Below are 23,932 nucleotides of genomic sequence, written 5' to 3'. Positions count from 1 at the left end.
TATCTATAAAGACAGGCCTAAAAATACAAATAGATATCACATTAGTTATTAAATACAATATAAAGTACATTTAATTAAAGGACCTCAGAATAAGTGGGGCCCTACTTGACAGAAAATGATGCTTTGGATCGCTGTTTATGTTTTGTTTTATTTTAAATGCTCTTTAAATGTGTCGGATTCCTAATTATTAGTGGGGTTTTTTTCACCAACAAAAAATTTAAATCGTACCAGCATTATTTGTTCTCGCTTGTCAGTCGTGTTTTTTTTTGTGTGTCACTGTCCCTTTAAAAACGCAGACACACGCTGACGTCATCCTGGCCGCACACATCACGCACGTTCGTCTGGATGGAATGTGACGCCAGAGCTCCCCGAGTGAAGTCTCGCGGAGTAAAACACCGACCGGCCATCTTTCTCCAGTTACGGCAGGACACTTTGTGCCTGGGTAGTGTAACCGAAAGTGTTGCGATCACTTTGATAAGCCTACAAGTTTTGGCAAGTTTAATTTTGTTTTCCAAGCGTCCAAACTTCCAACAAACCGGACACAAACCATGCCTGTGTTCGCCGCTGCAAAGTTTTTGCGCTGACATCCTTGTCCGGATAGATGCTTGTCTAAACTGTCGCACAAATGGAAATGGTGCCTAGCGAGGAGAACCAGTTCGTACCCAAAGAGGTGAGGTTTGTCACGGACCCAGCCCAGGTTGGAGAATCTACCTCTGGGCGTTAGCTGTCACCCTCGCAGATCATGTTCATTGATAATGTTAATGGCACAACTTTTACACCACTTTGGGAGTTTGTAATCTCGGTTTGTAATTTAGAGGCTAACTCTCAGGTGCTAACGGTTAGCTAAACACGACTTGGACGGCCTATCATGACACGGCTAGCTAACTAACGTCTTAGCTAACATCAGTTAGCGGCTAGTTTCACTGCATCTCAGACAAAGTGAGTTTATATGGGTAGCTAAAGCTTTTGCATAATTACCATTAAGTTATTTAGACTTCGTATTAAGCGCACGGAACAACATAAACTCAAGCGTTTGAAATGTTGCGGTCGACAGACGAACACGGCGTTTGTCAACATTAGTTAGCTAACTTGCCATGAACAGTAGCTAGCTCGTAGGATGTGGGTAGCTAATGTCGTTAGCCCTTGAAGTCTGGTTAATGACAACAACCTAGATGTTATTGAAGTTGCTAAATCAAATGTCAATAGCTATATCATATCAGTTCACCAACTGGCAGTGTTGAGGCAACATGTATCCCTAAAGCTGGTTCTATAAGTATGCATTTTTTGATTCCGTATTGTCGTTTGCAGCTTGTTTTGAATGGTACTTGTAGCTTTAGTGTTAACGTTAGCTAGTCAAATCCAGAAGCTAGCGCTAATGTTAGCGGATTTGACTAGCTAACGTTACTCATGAAAGATGCAGATATATATAGCGTGAACACAACGTTACTGTTAAAGTTAGTCGTGTGGGTGCCCTTAGTCTTGACATAATAATGTTTTCACTTTCCTTTCAGGCACCTTTCGACGAACTCATTTGTCATGATAAGTTATTTAGCCTTCGCTTGTTTCTCTTGTTTGGCTCGGTGGTTATCTCAACTATAGACGTCCGGTACGATGCGTAACTTAAAAACAGTAATCTTTTAATTGACGATGGGATGTCATGTTTTCCACACAAGCAGTCAATTAATCAGGACGATCCTCTGTCAACGCCGATCAAATAGTAATTTGCTTGCTGACGTGTTGACTCAGGTTAACGCTGATTGTAACACTAAGGCAGCTGTAGACAATATTGGCACTGCACTCACGTTCATGTGCTTTTTATACGTACGTGTATTTATAGGGTTGCTGCACGTTATTAGGAGCCCCAATATTTGTGGTTATTTGTTTAATAACACTTGGTCGCATTGACGTCAGCAGCAGTCATATATCAAGCACAGGACGTCACTCGTTGATATCAGGGCCTGTGGGAAAATGAGATAAATGCTGCAGCACTGCACAGTTTTCAGTATGTTTCTAATAATAGTGTCGCCTCTGGCTGAGCAATTTATGGATTGTTTATTAATGGATGTAATAAAACCCCTGATGGGCATGCCTTTATTATAAACAAGAGGGATGTCATGTGCTTGTGAGGATGAAGTCGGGTTTGTTATTTGTAAAATTATTTAACCGCTAGAAGTAAAAAGCTACACTGCGGGTGCAATACTTAAACGTCACCGCCACTAAGCGTCTTACTGCACAATTACCGCGCACATTTTCTATGAATTGATCAGTCTACAAGTTCTAAAGTTAAAGTTAGAGTAGTTTGTAGCTAAAATCGGCCTGTAAAGACGGAGTAGCGAGTGGATGAGTCTCCGTGTTCGCTGTGATGACGTGTAAAGTCCTTGACAGCTTGTGTAGTCTCATTTAGACACTTTTTTATCATTGCCTTGTTTAAGACACACAAGCGCTTTAACAACAGACCTTATTTCAGGCTTTTAACTGAAAACCAATTAAAAAATGACGTATAGATTATAGACTCAGATACGAGGGAACCAGATGTGCAAAAATGCTGACTGATTTCTGGGTTTTAGGACTACAAACTACACCGCTGAGCCTGAGGTAGAAGGGAAACATTACCTCAATTGTTAACTATCCTTTTAAATCTTTGCGCACATTAACTACTACACACATTGGTCAAAACCATGCAAATAAGTTTGGAAACTCCCTTGTGGTCTTGTGTCAAATCGGTGCTGTTAGGTGCAGCTGTGGTTACTTGTTTATTTCTCCAGCAAAACCATGAAATCAGCTGATCATTAAGATATACATCAGACTATCCTTCAGGTTTGTAGAAATGCTTTCAGGATAGTGATATCAAACCTATTCAGAGATCGCTTCCAGCGCTTGAGGTCTGTTGCTGAAATCAATGGCAAAGTTACAAATTATTGACTAATGTTGTGGAACAAGACATGAGTTCAAGGGTAGTGTTGGTAACTTAATCTGGTGTTTGGTGTTGAAAGTGGATGGCAGCAGTGGCGCTGGTGCGCCGGGATATCAGAAGTCACTCAGAGCTGTAGGTTGATGCCACGGGCCATGATAAATGAAGCATTTGTGAGGAGAGATGCCCAGTTAATAACCTCAGTCACATTACACGTGCAGCCACGTAACATTTCCGATAAGTATGAATTAGACCAGCGTGGCGTGGTCGGTTAATCATTAAGCTTTGCTGGTCACAGAGTTCCTTCCTTGAGAAAGTTGACTGTCATCTGTGCTACTTTTCTTCTTTGGTGTTGCAGTTGGTCTGTTGTGCTTGTACAAGTCAGAACAAGCCAAAAACAAACAGCCCGTCCACACGTGATGTTTGCCCCCACCATTATGGATTTTGTTGCCACCACTGGATTTCCCCCGATGTTTTCCTGCCAATGTTAAGGGGTCTTTGTTATTAAGCCTGATGGCAGGTAGCTGACACATAGCTCCACCTGCTTTATGTTTGACTTTTAGGACATTTTAAGTGGAAACTAAAGTTTGCAGCAGTGTGTTAACCTCCTGTGCTGTTTTTTTTTTAACAGGTATTTTTACTTTCACTTCCACTTCCATAGTGTCTGAACAAGGCAGTAATTTAAGGTAGCTAGTTTAACCTGTTGAGCCATGGTTAAAAGAGAAATACAAAAGAGATTTGTCTGTACATATTTCTAGTGATGATCTAATCTTGTTGGGGCCTCATCAGTCTTTTCGACAGCTATCAACCCCTATAGATTTACCAGCCACTAACATTTCTTTTGGATGCAGCAGTCCATCCAGATTTGTGACAGGTTACTTGCCAAAGTGTGAGGTTTAGTTGATAAATGTGCTATTTATAAAAAATAATAATTTCACTACTCGTGCTCCTGCTCTACATCTCTGCCCTCTTCTCGCTGTTTGCAAACCGGCCATGTACAGTTGTAATTGCATCACATTGTATTAATAGGTGTTCAGGGATACCGATGTTTCCCAATCTTTATTTTGTGCCATTTGGAATAATTTAAAGCTGTAAAGATATAGAGCCTGTGCTTTGTCGTACCTGTGGCTTCATGTCAGCACCTTGTGATTATATCCACGGTAAAAATAACCTTTAATCTCATAATACACTTGTGTGTTGTCAGCTGCAGCTTCTTTATAAGACCTGTCAGTCACATTTTGCCAAACCTCCCAAAGAGGTTGCAAAACAGGAATAACTTGAATACATCCCTGTAATTATCACTGAATCGCCAGAGTTTGATTTCAAAGCCGAACTGTAGTAGGTGTCGGCCTACAAGTCAGCTACATTGAGCCTGAAGGTGTTTATTTTAGGGTAGTTACACAGATGTTTTCCAATTTATTTTCCTTGTTGTGTTTGTTTTCTTTAATTGATCTTCACCTCAACCATCTCCATGTGTTTATTAGGGTGTGTTTTGGAGTTGCAGACAGAGTATTTTTGATGAGATGAAGAGGATTTCTCAGGTAGCCATGCCTTGTGTGTGGTGTGGGAGAGAGTGCTAAAGCATGGTGTTACATAGATGCATGAAGCAGCACAGGATAACCATCATAATGCAGCATGATGCTGTATATGGCCTTTCTAAATACAATTTTAACAATTGTTTATGCAGTGCTTTAGTCATTTAAAATGCCAGACATTTTGAAGTTACTCAAATGAAGCTAAGGAAGCTGGTTGGGCATCACCTTTGCATGCTCAGTATATTGCCGCTTGTTGTACGTGAGTTTTTCCTGCCAGTTCTTGCTACTTTCGTTTTTGATCTTAGCTTTCAGTTTACACATCACTTCAACCTGAACAGGTACAGTACATTCAGTCAATACCAGACTAATCAGAAAGGAAACTATGGAGAGTGTTCAGATGGGTACACTGTGTGTAGGACAGTAAAATGAAGCATGTGTCTGCAATTGCATGGGCTGTTATTTTTATATATATATATATATATATATATATATATATATATATATATATATATATATATATACATATATATACATATATATATATATATATATATATATATATATTTTGGTAACAGATTGTGGACAGTTGGGACAAAAAATTGACAATCTGTCCATGTTTTCCTGTGACTGCCTAGCGAGAGGGCTTGTCCAGTCATGTGTTGGAAGGTTTCTTTCCGATGTATCAGTGAACTGTCAATCATGTTTGCTGTGGTCTCCTCAAAGATGTCTCTCTCAGGAAAACTCTTGAGAAAACACTGTCACAAAAAAAGAAAATGTGAGCTTGTCCTTAAGCATCTCCATGTCACTAACATCAATTTATGTTGTACTGTTAAGAATATCGCTTGTGTCTGTGATTGGCATAAAAATGCTGCAAAAAAATACTGTTTGTTCATTCGTCAAGGTATAAAGAAATAGATAATAACAGTAACATGGTGGCAGCTTTCAATTTGATACCATAACTGATTAAAATGTGATTTTAGGAAGAGTTCTTCTAGCTTTTTAAACTAGGGCTGTACGCGTTTCTACTAGCCCTGCGTTAAATGTCCGTTTGAACATGCAGCTAATTAACTTTCTGAAATGAGGTGTGACTACCTCGTTCACCATTAGCCTGTTTGTGGTCGACTTACAGGAGATAACCTCGCAAACTTTTGGCTAACCCTGCTCCGGAGCAGGACCAACAAGCCCGAGGCTAAAATTGTGTTAGCGGACTTCAGAATGTGCCAGGATTGTACTAGTGTGGAGGTTTTCCTGAGTTATGCTTTTAGCCTTGAGCTAAGTGCAGTGAGATAGAGCCATTTTTCCACATTTTAAACAGTTTAAAAAAATAATGTTTTCATTAGGGCCACAGATAATTTCAAAATTTTCAGCCCTCGTGCCAACACTCAGCACTTTTCCAGGTACTGATATTTAAATGAGCCATTCTTTTTAAAATACCGTATTTTGAAGAATAGAAACACGTTTTTCTAAGACGAAAACCTTTTTGGAATAAAGCTTAGATCCTCAAATTACATATTTTTTCTCAACACAAGCAACCATAGAGGAACTTTGCCTAAATTAAATAGTCTGAAATTGGCAACAAACTCTCTGTTTGGAAAATAAGTAAAAATAATTACACATCTGATTGAAAACACTTTCTGTGCCAGCTGTTGATGTTTTCTTTTTAAATACTTACACTAGTGTTGACTCGGTGTGTCAACACTATTAAAAATTAGTATTGAAATCGTTTCAATATTCAGATATGTATCGATATTTTTATAATACTATCTCTTATTTCAGTTTGTACTGAAAATGTATTACAGTATCTTTTTTCAGAAATGTAACATAAAGGTTTCCTGTCAGCACTGAGGCATGACATGTTTCTTCTGTGTACTTGTGTTTCTGGTAAAGACCTTCAGTATGTTGCACAGCCTGAAATGTTTTAACTGTGTACTCTAACTCATAACACAAAAATGCACCCACTACATCCTGCTAATGTTTTTTTCCCTCATTCTTCTTGATTTGCAGATCCAAAATGCAGCTGAGGAGCCCAGAGTGCTGTGTATAATTCAGGACACCACCAGTGCGAAGACGGTCAATGAGAGGCTCACCCTCAACCTGCCTGCTTCCACCACCCTCTCCAAACTTCACGAAGATGTCGCCCACAAAGCAGGATATGTGAATGGCACTTTTGACCTCGTCTGGGGAAATACACCAGACATGGTTAGGAGATTAATTTATCCAGACAGCCACTTTTGTTTCTCCCAACATGTGATAATGGTATCTCTACATGAATCGACACAGATATGAGTGTAATTATGATTACTCCATCAAATCAAAGGTTTGAGTCTTAGTAAAAGTTGCATTTCAGGGATTCAACATGATGCTAAGGTGAAATTGCACAAAGAAAGGTCTTTCTTAGCTTCTTTGTATGTTGATAATTCGAGGTTTGCAAATTAATAGGAGCCTTTTCCCATTGCTCAAATAAAAACATAGTTGACTCGCCCTAGTTTGGCAGGGAAACCTCTGTATTTAGGGCGCACTCACACTAGACAATCCACACCCTGCCCAAGCACGTTTAACCCCCAAAGTCCAGTTTGTTTGACTAGTGTGAGTGCTCCGTACTGTGCCTAAGCATGAAACACTTTCTTGGCCCTGGCACAATTGGAAGAGGTATGCTACGGCACGGTACGGTTGCTCATGCACGAGCACAAGCATGGGTGCGCAACGTGGACTTAATAATAAAGTATAATCATGTGTATTACGCCGCCTCGCACAATCAAGAAATCCAGGAATGTGAGATGGCTGTCTATGACCAAAACAACACAACATAAGCCACAAAAAGTCAGTAAAGTCATGTTCTCTACATTGTTCTCCATTGTGCTGTGATCGTGCTACGACGTGACGATGTATGTACGTGGTTATTGTGCTCAGGCCCGGTTGCGGCTGAAGCAATGCGAGTGCAGGGGGAGGAGGGACAATCATGCTTTGGCCCAGTACAGAGCAACTGGACCAAGTGCGATTGCACCCTGATAGCTTAGATAGCATAGGTTTGTGTGGGATTAAATTATTTTTTAGTTATCAGAGCAGTGATGGATAAAGATGTACTAATCATCATTGATATGTTGATAATCAAATGACTGTGTAATGGACTATGAGAGAATAATCACCAGACTCTGCATTAGGGAACTATAACTGTACGGAGCGGTTTACCGTCTTTCAGCTCATTGTTTTGGCTTTTACTATTTCGGTTTAGGTTCCCCATTTTCATTAACCTCATTTACAGCAGCAGCAGGCAGTTGTTTATAGTATAAAATCTCTTACAAAAACAGAGGATGTACCCAAATCAGGATTTTCAGTCAAAGAAGAAAAAAAAAGTGTGGGTCCCTGTCAAAGCCTACCGCTCAGTATCTCCACTGTTTACATGTGGTCAGCATCTATAGATCAAAAGTTTGACACGTGGGAAACATCTCTGTTTCCATCATAGGTAATTTTGTAGTTTCGTAGTAATTTTGATAAAATACTCTGCATCCCTTTCTGTACAATTGACGTAGCTGATGGAAAAAAAAAAGAAAAAGAAGCGGTGATTCGATTGGAAAACTGCGAGTCAACTTCTTGATTATTTGAATCATCAGTATTTATTGGAGAGCGTTTATAAACACACTGTATGCTACCTGTCCAGCACCAGATGGCAGACAGACAAAGTTAGTGACTAACCCAGGGGTCTCAAACTGCTGGCCCTCGGGCCATCTCTGGCCTCCCCTTGGTGTTGACAAATCCTCCACCATCATCTTGTCAGTCAGCTCTCATAACTGTCTCCACCCTAAAAGTTTAATGTGACTCCTGTAACTCCCTGCTGCGACTCTGCTGCTGACCCCGCTGCTGCGTTGGGTAGAGGCCGCCATTGGACTTTTTCAGAATAACTGCACTTTCGTGTAGTACTTGAATGCTGATATGGACCTCCTACACGATGACAGTACCAGCAGTGGCCCCAAGCTACTTTGAGTTTGACACCCCTGGACTAACTGGTAAACATAGTGAACATTTAACATCCAAAGAGCCGGATTTTATTTCAACAAAAAAAACGTATTTGTCATTGGTCTATTGTTTGTTCACATTCCCAATACCAACTTTAGAAGGTGAAAGGCCAAAAAAATGAACCGGTGCAGCTTTAAGTGAACGTTTTGGATTGGTGTAGTTGGCTTTGAGTATTTCAGGTGAACCTGAGTGGGATTCATAATAATGGCTGTGTTTGCAGTTGCCGTTCACACATCCTCTTCTTACTAGAAGTATATTCAAGGACTCACAGCCCCACCACTTCTACAATGGAAGGACAATGTTGCCATATCATGACGCCAGAGAAGCTGATAGTGTTGAGATATGCTTGAAAATCAGGCAGCCAACTGTATTTTCTTTATTCATGCTATCAGTGTTCAGAAATAGATGTTGCCATACCATTGCTCCCTGCTACAAAGAAAGCGAGCTGTGTGAGAACAGTGTTCCTAAGAGGGTTTACTCTCAAGTTTAGCTCAGAGAAGTATATAATGAATACATTCTCAATGTGCTCTCTCTGTGTTGACTTTGAGTTTGTTCTGTGTTGTCTATGTTTGTGTTCATACTACATCCTTTTTTTTTAATGAGCCCTGGCTAATCCCGCTGCTGACCCAGGCCAAAGCCCAGGTGCTGTGTCTGTTGTTATCTCGCTGAGTAGGTCAGTGGATTAAGCTACTGTATGTTTCCACTGCAGCACATTGCCTGCCTGTCTTCAGCTTGCCCAGGAGAAAGACAGAAAGTCTTGGTCGTCTTTGTAGCGCTGTTCACATGTTGGCTTCAAGCTACTTTCCTCGTATGCGTCAATACAGAGAATTTGCTGAAAATGAGTTTAGTGGGAATCTAAGTCTTTTTGTGAGTTCAGCCTGCAGGAAGCTACTTGTTTTGCAGCTGTTGTTTTTCAGTTTTGTCCAGGGATTGTTGTTTTTATGTTTCTGTTCATGTATTTTTTGTTGTTGCTTTGCCTCCCCCTAGGCACCACTGGACCACAGCAGTGAGATGTCCCTCTTAGATTCTGGATTTGAGCCCGGTGGTAAGAAGAATTTCCTACAGCTTACAGACAAAAATGGAGAGCAGCCCCAGATTGCGTCTGTGAGTAAAATGAGATCAACATAATACTTGTTAATTTCTTAAATAATTCCTTGTGGTTGGGTTACAGTGAGATTGGAAACTAAAGATGTTGGATTAAAAGGTTCCTCTCTCCGTGTTCATTTGTGCAGGATGAGTCAGGAACAGCAGATAGCAGTGGACTGGATGACAGTTCACAGGAGCGGTTCATCGGACCGCTACCCAGAGACGGCGCTGCAGGCTGCAGTGGTGACTACAGCAGTCCATCTTACTCCTACTCATCCATCCTCAGCAAATCTGAGACGGGTGAGCTGTTGACTCCTGTTGAACATGTGACATAATTCCTTTAATACAACTCCAACTGACCTTTGACTTCCTGTCTCTTGCCCCTGCATTAGGTTACGTGGGCTTGGTCAACCAGGCTATGACCTGCTATTTGAACAGTCTTCTACAGACACTGTTCATGACCCCAGAGTTCAGAAACGCACTGTACAAGTAAGGAACTACACTCCTAGAAGTCTTTGTGAAGTTTCACTTTAAAGTACAAGTTTTAAAGTTCTTGTCTCCAACTTCAGCTGGGAGTTTGAGGAGTCTGAAGAGGATCCAGTCACCAGTATCCCCTTCCAGCTGCAGAGGCTGTTTGTTCTGCTGCAGACCAGTAAGAAACGGGCGATAGAGACCACTGATGTGACACGGAGCTTCGGTTGGGACAGCAGTGAGGGTGAGCTCTTGTACTCTCCTGTGACTAGACTCACATGTTTCGTTTCGTTTGCATGTTTGCGAAAGTAGAAACCATGTGCCTCGGTTTCTCTATACCTAATAGCGCTTTTTGTGTGTTTTTATTTTTAGCTTGGCAGCAGCATGATGTCCAGGAGCTGTGCAGGGTCATGTTTGATGCCCTGGAGCAAAAGTGGAAGCAGACCGAGCAGGTAAGAGAAATCAAGAAGATTTTCGAGACTTCAGACAAGCATAAATTCAGTAGCCAGTCTGGCCTCGACAATGGAAACAAAAGAACTACTGTGGGAAAAGTGAAATGGGCCAGTAAGCCTGAGGGTTAGCTGTTTCTTATCTCATGAGTGAATTCTAAACTGGAAACACTTAATCCAGTGTGCGTATGTACAGCCATGTGGTCTGTACACATGAGCTCCTGGTCAACACAAAATGAATGCATGTGATTGAGCCCCATTAAAAATAATATAATGACATAGAGAACTACTGTAATGGATTCTGTTTGTTTTTTAGTTACTTTTTGGAGGTTTACAGTTACAGCAAGAATTTTAAGTTAAAACTGGTAATAGGAGAACTGTTGAATAAACAGCATCATTCTTATCATCCAAGTGCCGATGACTTACAACCTCCGAAGAAGTTGGGATACTGTTAAAAAAAAACAAAAACAGAATACAATCATTTCCAAACTAACTGTTTCGACCAACAATGTTTTTTACACAGCGTTCCCGAGCCCATGTATTAATATCATCTGTTACCAGTTAACCTATTTACCTGTGGGATGTTCCAAACAGAGGTTTTTGAAGCGTTCAACAACTTTCTCAGTCTTTAGTTTCCCCTGTCCCAACTTGTTTGAAAAATTCTGAATAAGCTTATATTTACAAAGATCAGTGACGTTGATGAGGCCAACCATGGAAAATCTTGTCTTTTTACTTATTTTCACTTGAATATATTTCAGAAATTAATTGGCAAATGATCCCATTCTATTTAAAACGTTTTACTGTGTCATAACTTTTTTTGGAAACAGGGTTGTATGAAGATGACGCTTTCCTTCAAGACCCAAACTAGAATTTTGATATGCCAAAATTTTTATCCATGTTGGTTTACTGTTGGTCCACAGCCAGTGAAAACAGTTGTTCCTCTGAGCCTCAGGTGACGATATAAAACAGTCTCACGGTCTGAGTAGCACTGCCTATGACTGAACTGATGGTGTGTGTGAAATCTGTCTGTAAATGCTGACATAACTTGCTTGTGTAACATGATGTTAGCATGTTTCTGTGCTAAATGTGAGCATATATGCATATTTATGGTCTGAGTATGCTTCAAAAGAACTAGGTCATGTAAAGTGTCCTAGCCATTACATACTATATGAATTTGTTTATTATAACTTTAGGTTGAGTTTGTTTCTTATCGTATTGAGACTTGGTTCACAGGTCAGGTACTGTCCCTTCTTCTGTTTGTAACTGAAGCCGTGGTTGAGATGCAGTCTTTCTGCCACTATTTGAGCACTTATTTATAGGATGAAACAATGTTTTGTTTTGTTGCTTTATGAGGTCAATATAGAGCAATGTTTTGAACATTTATGAGTGCATTAATAAATAAATCTTATTTTAAGTGACAAGAAGTTCTTGAAAGTGAGTTGGAACTGACCATATAAAGTGTATGCGTAAAGGCAAGAATGTGTTTTAGACATTTCATTGTGAGAAGCACAACACTATGAACTGCATAAGTAGGGATAATGACATTCATTTGATGGCAGTTTCTCCTTCATGTCTTTCATTGTAGCCACAAAACATTGTACACCTTCAACCAAACTTTTAATGTTTTGCCCCACTTGTTTAAAAATAAAAAAGAAAGTTGTTTTTAATCAGTTTAATCCATCTTTTTTAAGTTTCTGATTGCAGCTGGTGAGAGAAATGTTGGCCAAACAAATGCTGTATTGTTACCAGTGAAAGTTGGCTCAGAATGCCTGACTATCATGCCTCCGTCTCCTCAGGCTGACCTGATCAACCAGCTGTACCAGGGGAAGCTGAAGGATTATGTGCGTTGTCTGGAGTGTGGCTATGAGAGCTGGAGGATTGATACTTACCTGGACATCCCTCTTGTGATCAGACCCTTTGGAGCCAGCCAGGTCTACGGCAGTGTGGTGTGTTTCTGTCCACATTTCATTCCTTAAAACATTTAACATATTGGCTGTAAAGACTGAAGCAACACTTGCCACAGCAAGGCTTCCTTGAATTCAGCCATTTTAATACAGATTATACAGTTAACCATGACCATTAAGTATTTTATCCTTCTTCTAAATGGACCCAAAACATTTTTTTCTGCCACAGGAAGAGGCTTTGCAGGCATTTATCCAACCAGAAACCCTGGATGGGCCCAATCAGTACTTCTGTGAACGCTGCAAAAAGAAATGTGACGCCCGGAAGGTGAGCAAACTGAGTCATGTTTATTGAAGACAGTTCTGCTATTGGTCTTCCTTGTCCGTTAATTAATGCTTCTCTACACAGGGTCTGAGATTTCTACACTTTCCCTACCTGCTGACACTCCAGCTGAAGCGCTTTGATTTCGACTACACCACTATGCATCGCATCAAGCTGAACGACCGCATGACTTTCCCTGAGGAGCTTGACATGAGTCCATTCATTGATGTGGAAGATGAGGTGAAAGCACAAATGGCAGTACCTGCTTCCATCGCTATTTCTGATACACATTAGATTCATTGGTCCTTAGAATTGTGAATATATTGTGGTTTTCCTTCTATTGACCATCAGTAACTTGATGTGACTATAAGTCATAGTTTGGAAAAAGAAAAAATATGCCACACACTCCACTTTCATGTGTTTTTTTAAGTGTGATTAAAAAAATCCATCGGTGTTGATGTTCTCAAATGCTGAATACACCTCTATTTTCCTTCTAGTAACATTTAACCCTGTTTATTGATATTCTCTCAATACCAATATGTTTAGCAGTAAAGGAGCAACATGTGATATCCCTGGATAATTTATTGTTTTGCATCTTATACTGCCTGTGTGGCAAGGGCAAGACAATTGAACAAACACCTTTTAGGCATCACCCAGTGTGTCAGAGGTGTCTTTTGTTTTTTACTGTTGAAATGTTATCAAGTAAAAAGAACACATGACGCTAGACGGTGTGACACATTTTCCCAATAAAGCTACTTTCTACTTTATATTCCATTAATATATGGTTGACCACTATGTCTAGCCTATGTTTCTGATTGGTTTTAAAATATTGTCGTCTCTAGAAGTCGCCTCAGACAGAGAGCTGCACCGACAGCGGAGCAGAGAATGAAGGCAGTTGCCACAGCGACCAGATGAGCAACGATTTCTCCACCGATGATTGTGTGGATGAGGGCATCTGCTTGGACAGCACTGGCAGTGCAGAGAGGGTATTGAAGCCCAAGGTAATGATCTTGAACAACCACGTTATAGATATTGTTGGTTAGTTGTCTGTTAGATTGTTGGATGTCCCCATTGAGTTTGGCCCCAATCTGATACTTTTATTTACCCAAATGTTGATTAAATATGTTTATGACACATTGAAAATAACATTGCCTTCTAAATTTGATCCACTGTATTTTAGACAAGTTGCTTGATCCAAATACTCAACATCCTGATTGACTTGGCGTGATCGGCTAGAGAGAAGCCGTATCACTCTGTTGGATTTGTTGGGACTGCGGAAGCACTAAACGATCTTTGGCAGAGTACAGATGGCAGCTTGCAAACAGACCTGACGACAGCCAAGATTTATATTGGCCTACCATCAAGTTACTCACAGAATTAACATTAATTAGTGACAGCTGATATGGCCTGCTGCCGCCTTTTGACAGTTTAAACGTGACAGTCAATGGCTAAAAAGTAGAAGCTATTACCTGAATGTTTTGTCCACTGTTCTTTGCTAATAAGAGGAGAGATGATAGTTTTGAAACCATCTGGTTAAGTTAATCTCTGTATTTTGCCAACCTGGGTGTCGATCACTGGCTTGACAAAACAATTTTTCAGTTTTACGCGCTCTGAATTACACTCAGCGGTCAAAGGTCAAGGTCACTGTGACCAACTACATTTACCTGTCATTAAATTCCTTCAAAGTCTTCTCTACATACGCTCTATTATCAGTCTGGACAGACATGGACGGAAATTGCAACCTGACTGGTGCGCGGAGGCGTGCAACCACAAGGCAGTAAATCTAGTTCTTTTATATTTTCTCCCATCTGAGGTTTGCTGTGCCAATATTGTACTGATAGGGGAGACTGCTAGAAAATGTTACCGAGCAGCTGTGTGCTTGCAGACGCAGCTGAAAAGTGATTCTTTACTTCCCTGTTATTGTTACATGAGATGTCTGTCTTTCATATTGTGGACGGCACTTTCCAGATGATGACCTTTGTGGCAGACACTTTGCAGGTCCTGGTGATTTTGTTACATAAAACTGACCCATCATGTTGAGCACTTACAAAAAGTCACTGAGTTGTTAATTTCATCTGAACACAATTTTTTTTTCTCCTATGTGTTCTCAGAGTTTGCTGACCTTTGAACTGTTCTCTGTCATGGTCCATTCTGGGAGTGCTGCGGGTGGCCACTACTACGCCTGCATCAAATCCTTCAGTGATGGCCAGTGGTACAGTTTCAATGATCAACACGTTAGCAAGGTCAGCCTCAGCCCTCGAATAACCTGCTTTGTCCTCTTAGGGCACTTGAATGCCAGGCAGAATGACTCAGCAGACTATATCAGTGCTAGTCATCAGTTTGCACTCTACATATCATTAACCAGGTAGTATGTGTTGCATCGTTATTTTTCTGTGCATTTTTATTCGGCAGATCACCCAAGATGATATCAGGAAGACACACGGGGGGTCCTCAGGGAGCAGAGGCTATTACTCCAGTGCCTTTGCAAGGTAAGTTGGCTGTCATATCTCTCTGGAAACTCACTGGGTTGACACACATCACATGCAACTCTGTATTTGTTCCACTATAAAGACATCTGTTTTCCTCCCTGCAGCTCTACAAATGCATATATGCTGATTTATAGATTGAAAGATCCCTCAAGGAATGCAAGTAAGAAGTGAATTAATTCCCAAAAACCATGAAACCATGTCACTATATCCCTTCAGTGTTATGCAGATGTTTTTATATCAATATTGCTTCTATCACTATGATTTTCTTGTCTTAACCTGTCCTTGAATTAGTATGCAGTTGTAATGTGTACCCTGTCTGTCTTCTCTGCAGAGTATTTATCTGTGGATGACTTCCCAGAGCACATAAAGAGTTTGGTTCAGAAAGAGAAAGAGTCTGAAGAGCAGGAGAAGCGACAGAGGGAGATCGAGCGCAACACTTGCAAGGTACATGCGCCTTTTGGATCGACCCCAGATGTGTTGTTCTGGTTCTGAACGAGGATCAGTTGACTCATTGCTTCGCTTTTAAATCAAGTTTAACTATTTTTGCTGTCTTGCTTTTTACCTTCAGATAAAGCTTTTCTGCATGCATCCTGTAAAGATGATGATGGAAAGCAAGCTGGAAGTACACAAAGACAAAACTCTCAGAGAAGCAACAGAGATGGCGTATAAGGTTTGTTGGTTTATTGTTTGTCTTCCCCATGTGTTTTTTCAACAGACCTTTGAGTCTTGATTTTTGAAGTCGCTTTAAATTAACCACAATAGAGACCTGAACAAAGGGTATTGTGTCCAGCGTCGGTACTACACAATAATCTAACATTACCAAAAGAGTTCTGGTGAACTTTGGAAACTTCTGCATCATTTTCTTTGCATTTACTTTTTGTGGTCATTTGTCTGTTCTGTACTTAAGCTCATGGAGCTGGATGGAGTGGTCTCCCTGAACTGCTGCCGTTTGGTAAAGTATGATGAGTTCCACGAGTACCTGGAGCGCTCCTACGAAGGTGAGGAGGACACGCCGATGGGCCTGCTGCTGGGAGGAGTCAAGTCCTCGTATATGTTCGACTTGCTGCTCGAGACCCGCAGGCCAGAGCAAGTGTTCCAGCCTTATAAACCTGGAGGTCGGTATCCTGCTGCTGTTGAGTCAGACTTGTTAGGAATATCTGAAAATGATAAAATAAGATAATTACATTTCAAAATCTCTGTTGTTTAAGAGCAGACTGCTAACTGCTTTATGTCTGTGTGGGTGTGTTTTCTTATTTTCTGCAGAGGTGATGGTGAAGGTTCATGTTGTGGATCTGAAGAGTGAGACTATCGCCTCTCCAATCAGTGTTCGAGCATACTTGAACCAAACAATCACTGAATTCAAACAGCTTATTGCACAGGTAACCTGCTTTTCTCAGTTCATTCAATCAATCTCCTCTTCGTTCCTGAATGTTATGAACTCACAGCTGATGTACAGAGTTCATAACAGTTCATAACAGCTGCAAACTTGAAACCTGTGTTTCCTCCCAGGCTACAGGGCTGTCTGCAGAAAACATGCGTGTGGTCCTTGAGCGCTGCTATAATGACCTCCGGCTCCTGTATGTTCCAAACAAGACACTGAAAGCTGAGGGGTTCTTCAGGAGCAACAAGGTCCGTACTTTTTCTTTTCATTCAGACAATTTTGCTTCCAGGTGTTTCCATTGTAAAACTATGTCAGAAAATCTACTTTAACGCTTCTAAACACTGCTACGTTTTGTTTTTCCATCAGGTTTTTGTAGAGAGCTCTGAGTCAACAGATCATCAGGTTGCTTTCACTGACTCACTCTTGTGGAAACTGTTGGATCGTCATGGGAATACGATCCGACTCTTGATCTTACTGCCTGAGCAGTCCCCTGGTACCTTGGCCAACAGAACTCTTTGCCAAAAAGTAGGCGGTGACTCTGATGTCACCTTTGAGGGGTCAAAGGGTGACAGGAAATCTGTCGAGGCTATCCTTGAGGAGAGCACAGAAAAGTTAAAGAATCTGTCTCTGCAGCAGCAGCAGCAGCAGCAGCAGCAGCAGGGCTCCAGCACCAGTGACAGCCAGAAAAGCTCTGACGCCAGCGACTTTGAACATATCGAATCTCCGACCCAGGATGCTGACTCAAACTCTTCACTCTGTGTGGCTGCAGACAACAGAGAGTTAGAGAACCGGATCAGGGCCGCAGCTGGAGGAAGCAGCGGCGCCTCCTCCGACCCTGAGAACCACTTTGCCTGTGAAGAACGCTCAGACTCTGAGGTGAACAATGACCGCAGCACCAGCTCAGTGGACAGCGATATCCTGAGCTCCAGCCACAGTAGTGACACGCTGTGTAATGCCGACAGCGGGCCCATACAACTGGCCAACGGCTTGGACTCGCACAGCATCACGAGTAGCCGTCGCTCCAAAGCCCACGAGGGCAAAAAGGAGACGTGGGACACCGCTGAAGAAGACTCTGGGACAGACAGCGAGTATGACGACAATGGGAAGAGCAAGGCTGAGGCTCAGTACCTGTACTTCAAAGCAGAGCCGTGTTCTCAGGATGACTCCACGTGGGATGCACAAAAATGTACGAACCTTCTATTTATGATGTGGCTTAAAGGATTAATCATCCTTAAATAGGGAAAATTAGTCAACGTGTTTAAAAGTTTATCAGAGACCAGTGTCACTGCTATTTGCTTGCAGAACTTGATCAAACTGAGAGGGTAGAAAATCTGCCATAATGTCTAATTGTTGTTTCTTATGATCTGCTTCAGGTTTAGTGGTTCATGTGGACAAGAGAATAACATTAGCAGCATTTAAACAGAACCTGGAGCCATATGTGGGAGTCACCTCCACCCAGTTCAAGGTGTTTCGAGTGTATGCCAACAACCAGGAGTTTGAGAGTGTTCGGCTCAATGAAACACTCTCATCGTTCTCTGATGATAACAAGGTCAGGATCTGTTTTATTAGAGATTTGTTAGACTTCAGTAGTTTCTGTTAGTGAGCCAATACTTAAATTCAACATTTCTCTTCTTTCCACAGATAACTATTCGACTAGGAAGAGCCCTGAAAAAGGGTGAATACAGAGTGAAAGTGTACCAACTACTAGTGAATGAAACAGAGGTGAGCACTGACTGTTTTTTTGTTTTCGAAGCTCAAGACAGTGGGTGAACATTGACACAGATATTGATCATTTATTCATGTGCCCCAGCCCTGCAAGTTCCTCGTGGACACGGTGTTTGCCAAGGGCATGACTGTCAGACAGTCGAAAGAGGAGCTGCTCCCTCAGTTGAAAGAGCAGTGCAAGCTTGACCTCAGCATTGACAGGTAAGACTTTGTTACTACACAATAATAACTCAAAGGATAACGAAAAAAGTCTAGTCGATAAAGTTTTTAATGAACAATGTATTTGTGTGTGTGTTCAGCGTTCGTCTCAGGAAAAAGACATGGAAGAACCCAGGCACAGTGTTTCTGGACTACCATGTCTATGAAGAAGACATCAGCATCTCCTCCAACTGGGAAGTTTTCCTGGAAGTTCTCAATGGTAACACTTTTTCACATTGGCAGACCCAAAGCAACATCACAGCACTTAAATTATTACTTGATTTATGGCGTCATTCTTTGCTGAAACCTGTGATGCCAGCAGATAAGTAGCAGACAGCAGGGGAACTTGCGTTCTTGATTCCAGGTGAAATAAAGTAGAGTTAGAGTGCAACAGGATCTAATTCTGATGTGACTCCGTTTTCAGAACCAGAGAAGATGAAGTCGATGTCGCAGCTGGCGGTTCTCACCAGGAGATGGAGCCCCGCTACGATGAAGCTGGGGCCCTTCCAGGAAGTTATTCTGGAGAGCAGCAGTGTAGAAGAACTCAAGGAGAAGGTATGTCTGTGTTCTTTAATATTTACTAAGACATTTTATATATACTGATACGATGCATTTATCCATAAAAACATGCTGTTTCATCCTGATCAGCCGACAGTGATAACCAAAATGCAGGAAATAAATATCCACAGAATCATAGAATAGATAATAACATTCAACTTATTCCACAGTAGAAGCATTAAAGCAACAAATGCCATTCTGTACCATTCAATGCCTTTTCCGACAAATTTCTTTTTTCCGTTTTCAGCTCAGTGAAATCAGCGATATTCCCCTCGAGAACCTGGAGTTTGCAAAGGTATGTCTGATGCAGCACGACACACAGGGTACTTCTTTGTCTTCTACCAAACTATTCCATTCTGACTGAGAATCCATCCGTCTGTTCTCCGCAGGGTAGAGGAACATTTCCTTGTGATATTTCTGTGTTGGAGATCCATCAGGATTTGGACTGGAACCCTAAAGTGTCGACTCTAAACGTGTGGCCTCTGTACATCTGTGACGATGGAGCTGTGGTATTCTACAGGTAAGAGAGCTCAAAATGATCACTATCCACTTTCAAATACTGAAGTTTCTCTTACAGTCCTTGACTATGGTCAAACAGTGTCAGCTATAATATGTCATTACGCATGTAGCAATATGAAAATTAGATAATAAGGTTGTTTTGGTGTACATTATCTCAGTGTACACAATTGTTTTCACAATAACCAGAATAAGATCTTTTAATATTAAAGGTGCAAAAAGCAATTCTGGAGAAACAGTCAACTTTATTACAGATTGTACCAAACTGTAAAGTTGTGATTTTGTAAATTAATGCGTTAGGTCTGGTCCCTCGCAAAACACACTCCTCTGGCAACGTTCTTTTTATATCCATGGCAGCGTCTTAAAATAAAGGAGGCGTTTATCGACCAAATCACTGCGACGTTTTGCTAGCAACAACTGTTACTTCCGTTTAGAAAACTGCCCGTTGATTTGCATTGTGGAGATATGAGAGATCATCAATCGTGTTTATTTTTGTCATTTTAAGTCGTAACGTGTAATGTCTAAAGATATATAGTTAAACATGTTAGTCTATATCAGTATTGGACTGCTTTGTCAACATCTTAAAACTCAAACTCTAAAATAACTTCAAAATTGCTTTTTTGCCACTGCCTATAGGTGAGATGTGGAGCAAGACGTATGTGAAAAAAACGCTTAAACAGCGATTTTGACTTCATGGGAGCTTTAAGAGGGACTTAGTTGTTATGATAATCATATTAATAAGACTTGAAACTAGCTATGTATGTGTAGGATAGTTTCCAGCCTTCCTGTCGACCTACAAAAGATGCGCAGGTACAGAAGATCTATCGACTTTTGTATTTTTTTACTGATATAATCTACAATTAAACTTGTTATTGTCTGACCCTAATGTTGGCATTGTGCATTATTACATTATATACATACTGCATACCTTTTATAATACGTGAATAATTTTGAAGAGAGCTGCAACTAGGCCAAAAAAGCTGATTTCTACTCACCAAAATAACTTAAAAGCTGGAGATGAGCGGAGAGTAGATGTCACCTACCATGAGTACATCACATTGTCTTAGAATGCGACATTTAGCTGTGACTTGAGTTGAACGTTTTTGTGATCTTTGTGTGTGCAGGCACAGCACAGAGGAACCTATGGAGCTCTCTGAGGAAGAGCGCAATGAGCTGATGAAGAAAGAGAGCAGCCGTCTGCTCAAGACCGGACATCGCGTCAGCTACTCGCCACGCAAGGAGAAAGCCCTCAAGATTTACCTGGACGGAGGCCCTGCGAAGGACCTGGGACAGGACTGAGGCGCAGAGCACCACTTCCGGTTATTTGGACCGTCTGGCTGCTGCAGCAGAGCAACCAGGCTGCGGGACTGAGTGTCGCGCCCGATAGTTACTTGAACATCAAGCAGCGCTGTGAGGCTGACATGCTCTCACCCTCCACTCTGAGCCCCAGAACTGGCTCAGAAACCCTATTGTGCACTATAGTGTATTGTACTGTAAAGTTTAAAGGGAAGTACGAAAGCTATTGAATACAGAAAAAAAAGAATCAAATACTGTATAGACAAATCAACCAGAGATGGATGAAGAGATGTTAGGACTGGGAGCTGGGCTGGAGGGCATCCATTCTGTCTATTTAAGTCTCCCGTCTCCTTTCACATCAGTCTCTTTCCCTGCGTGTCCTGTTTCAGGAATAATGTTGATTCTGATTCATCTGTGACCATCATGTAAGTCCACATGCTCACATCGCTTGAGCAGAAATCCTCCTTACCTTACATTGCTCAACTTCCTTTTAACTACTTTAAAACCAACAGCACATACAACCAAGAACTACTTATCCAGCCTTCCTCGGCCTCACCTCTTCTGGCGAGGCAAACCTCACTCTCTCAGTGACTTTGACAGTTTCAGACGTCATTCATTCATAAGATCTGAATCAAAAAAAGCAACAATTAAGAATTTATAGACTGGAGGTCTTTTCTGCTTCTCCAACGCTCCTATAATGCCAGAGTAATGTCTTGTTATGGGTCGTCCCTACTGCTGCTCTTTGTGCTTTATAGGAGCTTTACCTCTGCTACATCACTTCCACTAGATATAGTGATACATAGGCTATGATGGGTCCTTTAATACAAAGTACAATGAAACAAAACCAAGTAGAGTATGTTAAGAATCTCCTTGTTTTGTTTTTGTTTGTTGTAAATTATTATTTTGCGCCAGACTTGATCATTCAGTTAGGTCTCGTGAGGCACCAGGCACACATCTGTTGTCTGTATTAACCTTTAATTTAGAAAATGGATTTCTTTTCTCTTTTTTTGCACCATGTGAACTCGGTGTACATCTTCTACTGTCATCCGGGTCTGTGTATGTATGAGCGTGTGTGTGTGTATGTGTGTGTGTGGTGTTGTACTGATGGGAGGGAACTCTCTGGGTTTTTGGCAGAGAGTGTGAGGTTTGTTTTTTGGCGCTTCTACCTGCTGCTGCTGCTTGATCGACTGGCACCAGAGGGGCGTAGAAAGCCCGCTGGACTTCTCAGTCTGCCCGGGCAACTGGTCGGAGGACTGAAGCTCAGCATCCCGGCCCCCTCTGGGCTCCTGATGCTGCCACCAGCTCTTCACTGTAGAAATGCCAATATCTGAAGAAAATCTTTTGTTTTTTGTTGTTGTTGTCATTGATGTTTATTTCTTTGAGATTTAAATCCTGTGTGAAAATAGTTAAAGATGATTTTAGAAAATAATTAAAATGCTTTTTTTCATAACTGCCGTTTTCTGTCACAGTAAATTCAAATTATATTTACCTTTCTAAGGGGTGTGGTGTTAAAGGCCACATATTATGCTAATTTTCTGGTTCATAATCACATTTTGGCTTACTACTAGAATAGGTTTACATGCTCTAATGCTAAAAAAACCCATCAGTTTTCTCATACTGTCCAATGTTGGAGCCCTCTGTCTGAAACGCCCTGTTTTAGCTCCTGTCTCTTTAAGGATCACCTCCTGAATACCTGGTCTGCTTTGATTGGTCAGCTCACTCACGCCTGAGCCAGTGACGTTTACAACAACAGAGCAGTTGTGCTAAATTATTTTTCAGATTTTGAACTAGCTGCTAGGCATAAATTATGCAAATGTGTGACATGGTGATGTAATGCGATGTCCCAAAGTCAGAATTAAAGGTGGGACAACTGATGAGGCGTTTCAGGAGCAGTGTTATCTGTGGGAGAGAGGAGCTTCTGTTGGTGCAGACTTTGACTTTTTTTAACTTTCAAGATCTTTTACATGCACAAGAACATATAAAACACAGAAGGAAAGGAACAAAAAGTGAAAAGGCATAATAGGTGTCCTTTAAAAAAACATTTATTTTTTTAGTTACACAAGCTGCATGTTAGGTTTCAAGTGGGTAAGAACAGTGCAGTGGTTATATTTGACAGTTGTAGCTGTATGCGAGTTAACATCCAGCACAAGTATGCTGTTAACATTCACACATACATCAGGTATTGCTTCCATTAGTATTGCACCTTCCAGCCTGAAGTACTGTGCATGAAAGACACAGCACAAACAAGCAACATGAGGTTCTGGGGACTAATTGTATTTTTTTCCAAGAAGTGTGCAACATAAGCTGGAAATGGAGTTGTAGACAACAGCTTAAATATAAACTGAATTAACTAAACTAAACTAAACTGAAGCAGCTAAATGGAGTCATCCATGCTTTTCATACAGTGAACATGTCTAAATGTCTTCCATGGAAAAAAAAAGCTTCCTCCTGCTAGTTTTGCAGGCCAACTTACACATCATCATTCTTATTAGTAGATAGAGGTTTGTTATGTCATCTAATTGAATTAACTGTTGAAGCTCCACCTGAGCAGAGGACTAATTAGCCAGGGTGACTGAAGACACCGGTTTGCTTTTGGACCACCATCAAGAGACATGTCAACATATGATTTAAGGTTCACAGGTAGTTAGACAGTTGTAGGAAAAGGAGTCATAAACACCAGCAAAAAATATGGTCTTGTTTTAAGTCTTATTTTTGTTACAGAGACAGTGGTCTAAATTTAGTTAACAGTTTATTAGCTACACCTGTACAATCCAATGCAGTCCAGTTTATTGGCAACCAGTCACATTTTTGTGATTCTTATAATGGACAATTTGAGGGTGGATTAGAAACGCCTCATAATGTACAGCAATACCATTTATTACAAGTGTAGCCTGAAAACAAATTACATGTATTAACATCTCAACTGTTTTTCTTTGCATGGCTATGGGGCTGACTGCATTAGGTCGTGCATGCGTATCTAATAAATCAATGCATTTTTCCAGTGCTGCACAACTTGCTTTTGTTGAGTATTTAGCTCAGTTGACTAAAGCATACAGCACCGTTACAGTTTAAACTTGCAG

The 23,932-nt window shown here is 41.0% G+C and overlaps 1 protein-coding gene across 1 annotated transcript; it reads left to right on the top strand.

Annotated features, from left to right (window-relative positions):
- The first annotated feature begins 363 nt into the window (after positions 1 to 363).
- Positions 364 to 22,302, top strand: usp47 (ubiquitin specific peptidase 47). The gene is made up of 28 exons (XM_073464147.1): positions 364 to 670; positions 6,451 to 6,645; positions 9,448 to 9,564; positions 9,693 to 9,846; positions 9,939 to 10,035; positions 10,116 to 10,261; positions 10,390 to 10,469; positions 12,263 to 12,412; positions 12,600 to 12,695; positions 12,777 to 12,929; positions 13,532 to 13,690; positions 14,801 to 14,932; positions 15,102 to 15,178; positions 15,283 to 15,338; positions 15,510 to 15,622; positions 15,747 to 15,848; positions 16,086 to 16,293; positions 16,442 to 16,557; positions 16,688 to 16,807; positions 16,926 to 17,745; positions 17,933 to 18,108; positions 18,201 to 18,281; positions 18,370 to 18,485; positions 18,584 to 18,702; positions 18,907 to 19,037; positions 19,288 to 19,335; positions 19,430 to 19,560; positions 20,681 to 22,302. Exons 1-28 carry the CDS (start codon positions 626 to 628, stop codon positions 20,853 to 20,855), a joined length of 4,113 nt encoding a protein of 1,370 aa, XP_073320248.1. The 5' UTR covers positions 364 to 625; the 3' UTR covers positions 20,856 to 22,302.
- The last annotated feature ends 1,630 nt before the right edge of the window (positions 22,303 to 23,932 follow it).

Source organism: Pagrus major, chromosome 4 (assembly GCF_040436345.1).
Source record: "Pagrus major chromosome 4, Pma_NU_1.0".
NCBI classification, from domain to species: domain Eukaryota; kingdom Metazoa; phylum Chordata; class Actinopteri; order Spariformes; family Sparidae; genus Pagrus; species Pagrus major.
Note: the sequence above shows the minus strand (reverse complement) of the source record. Positions and strands in the feature narration are given on the sequence as shown.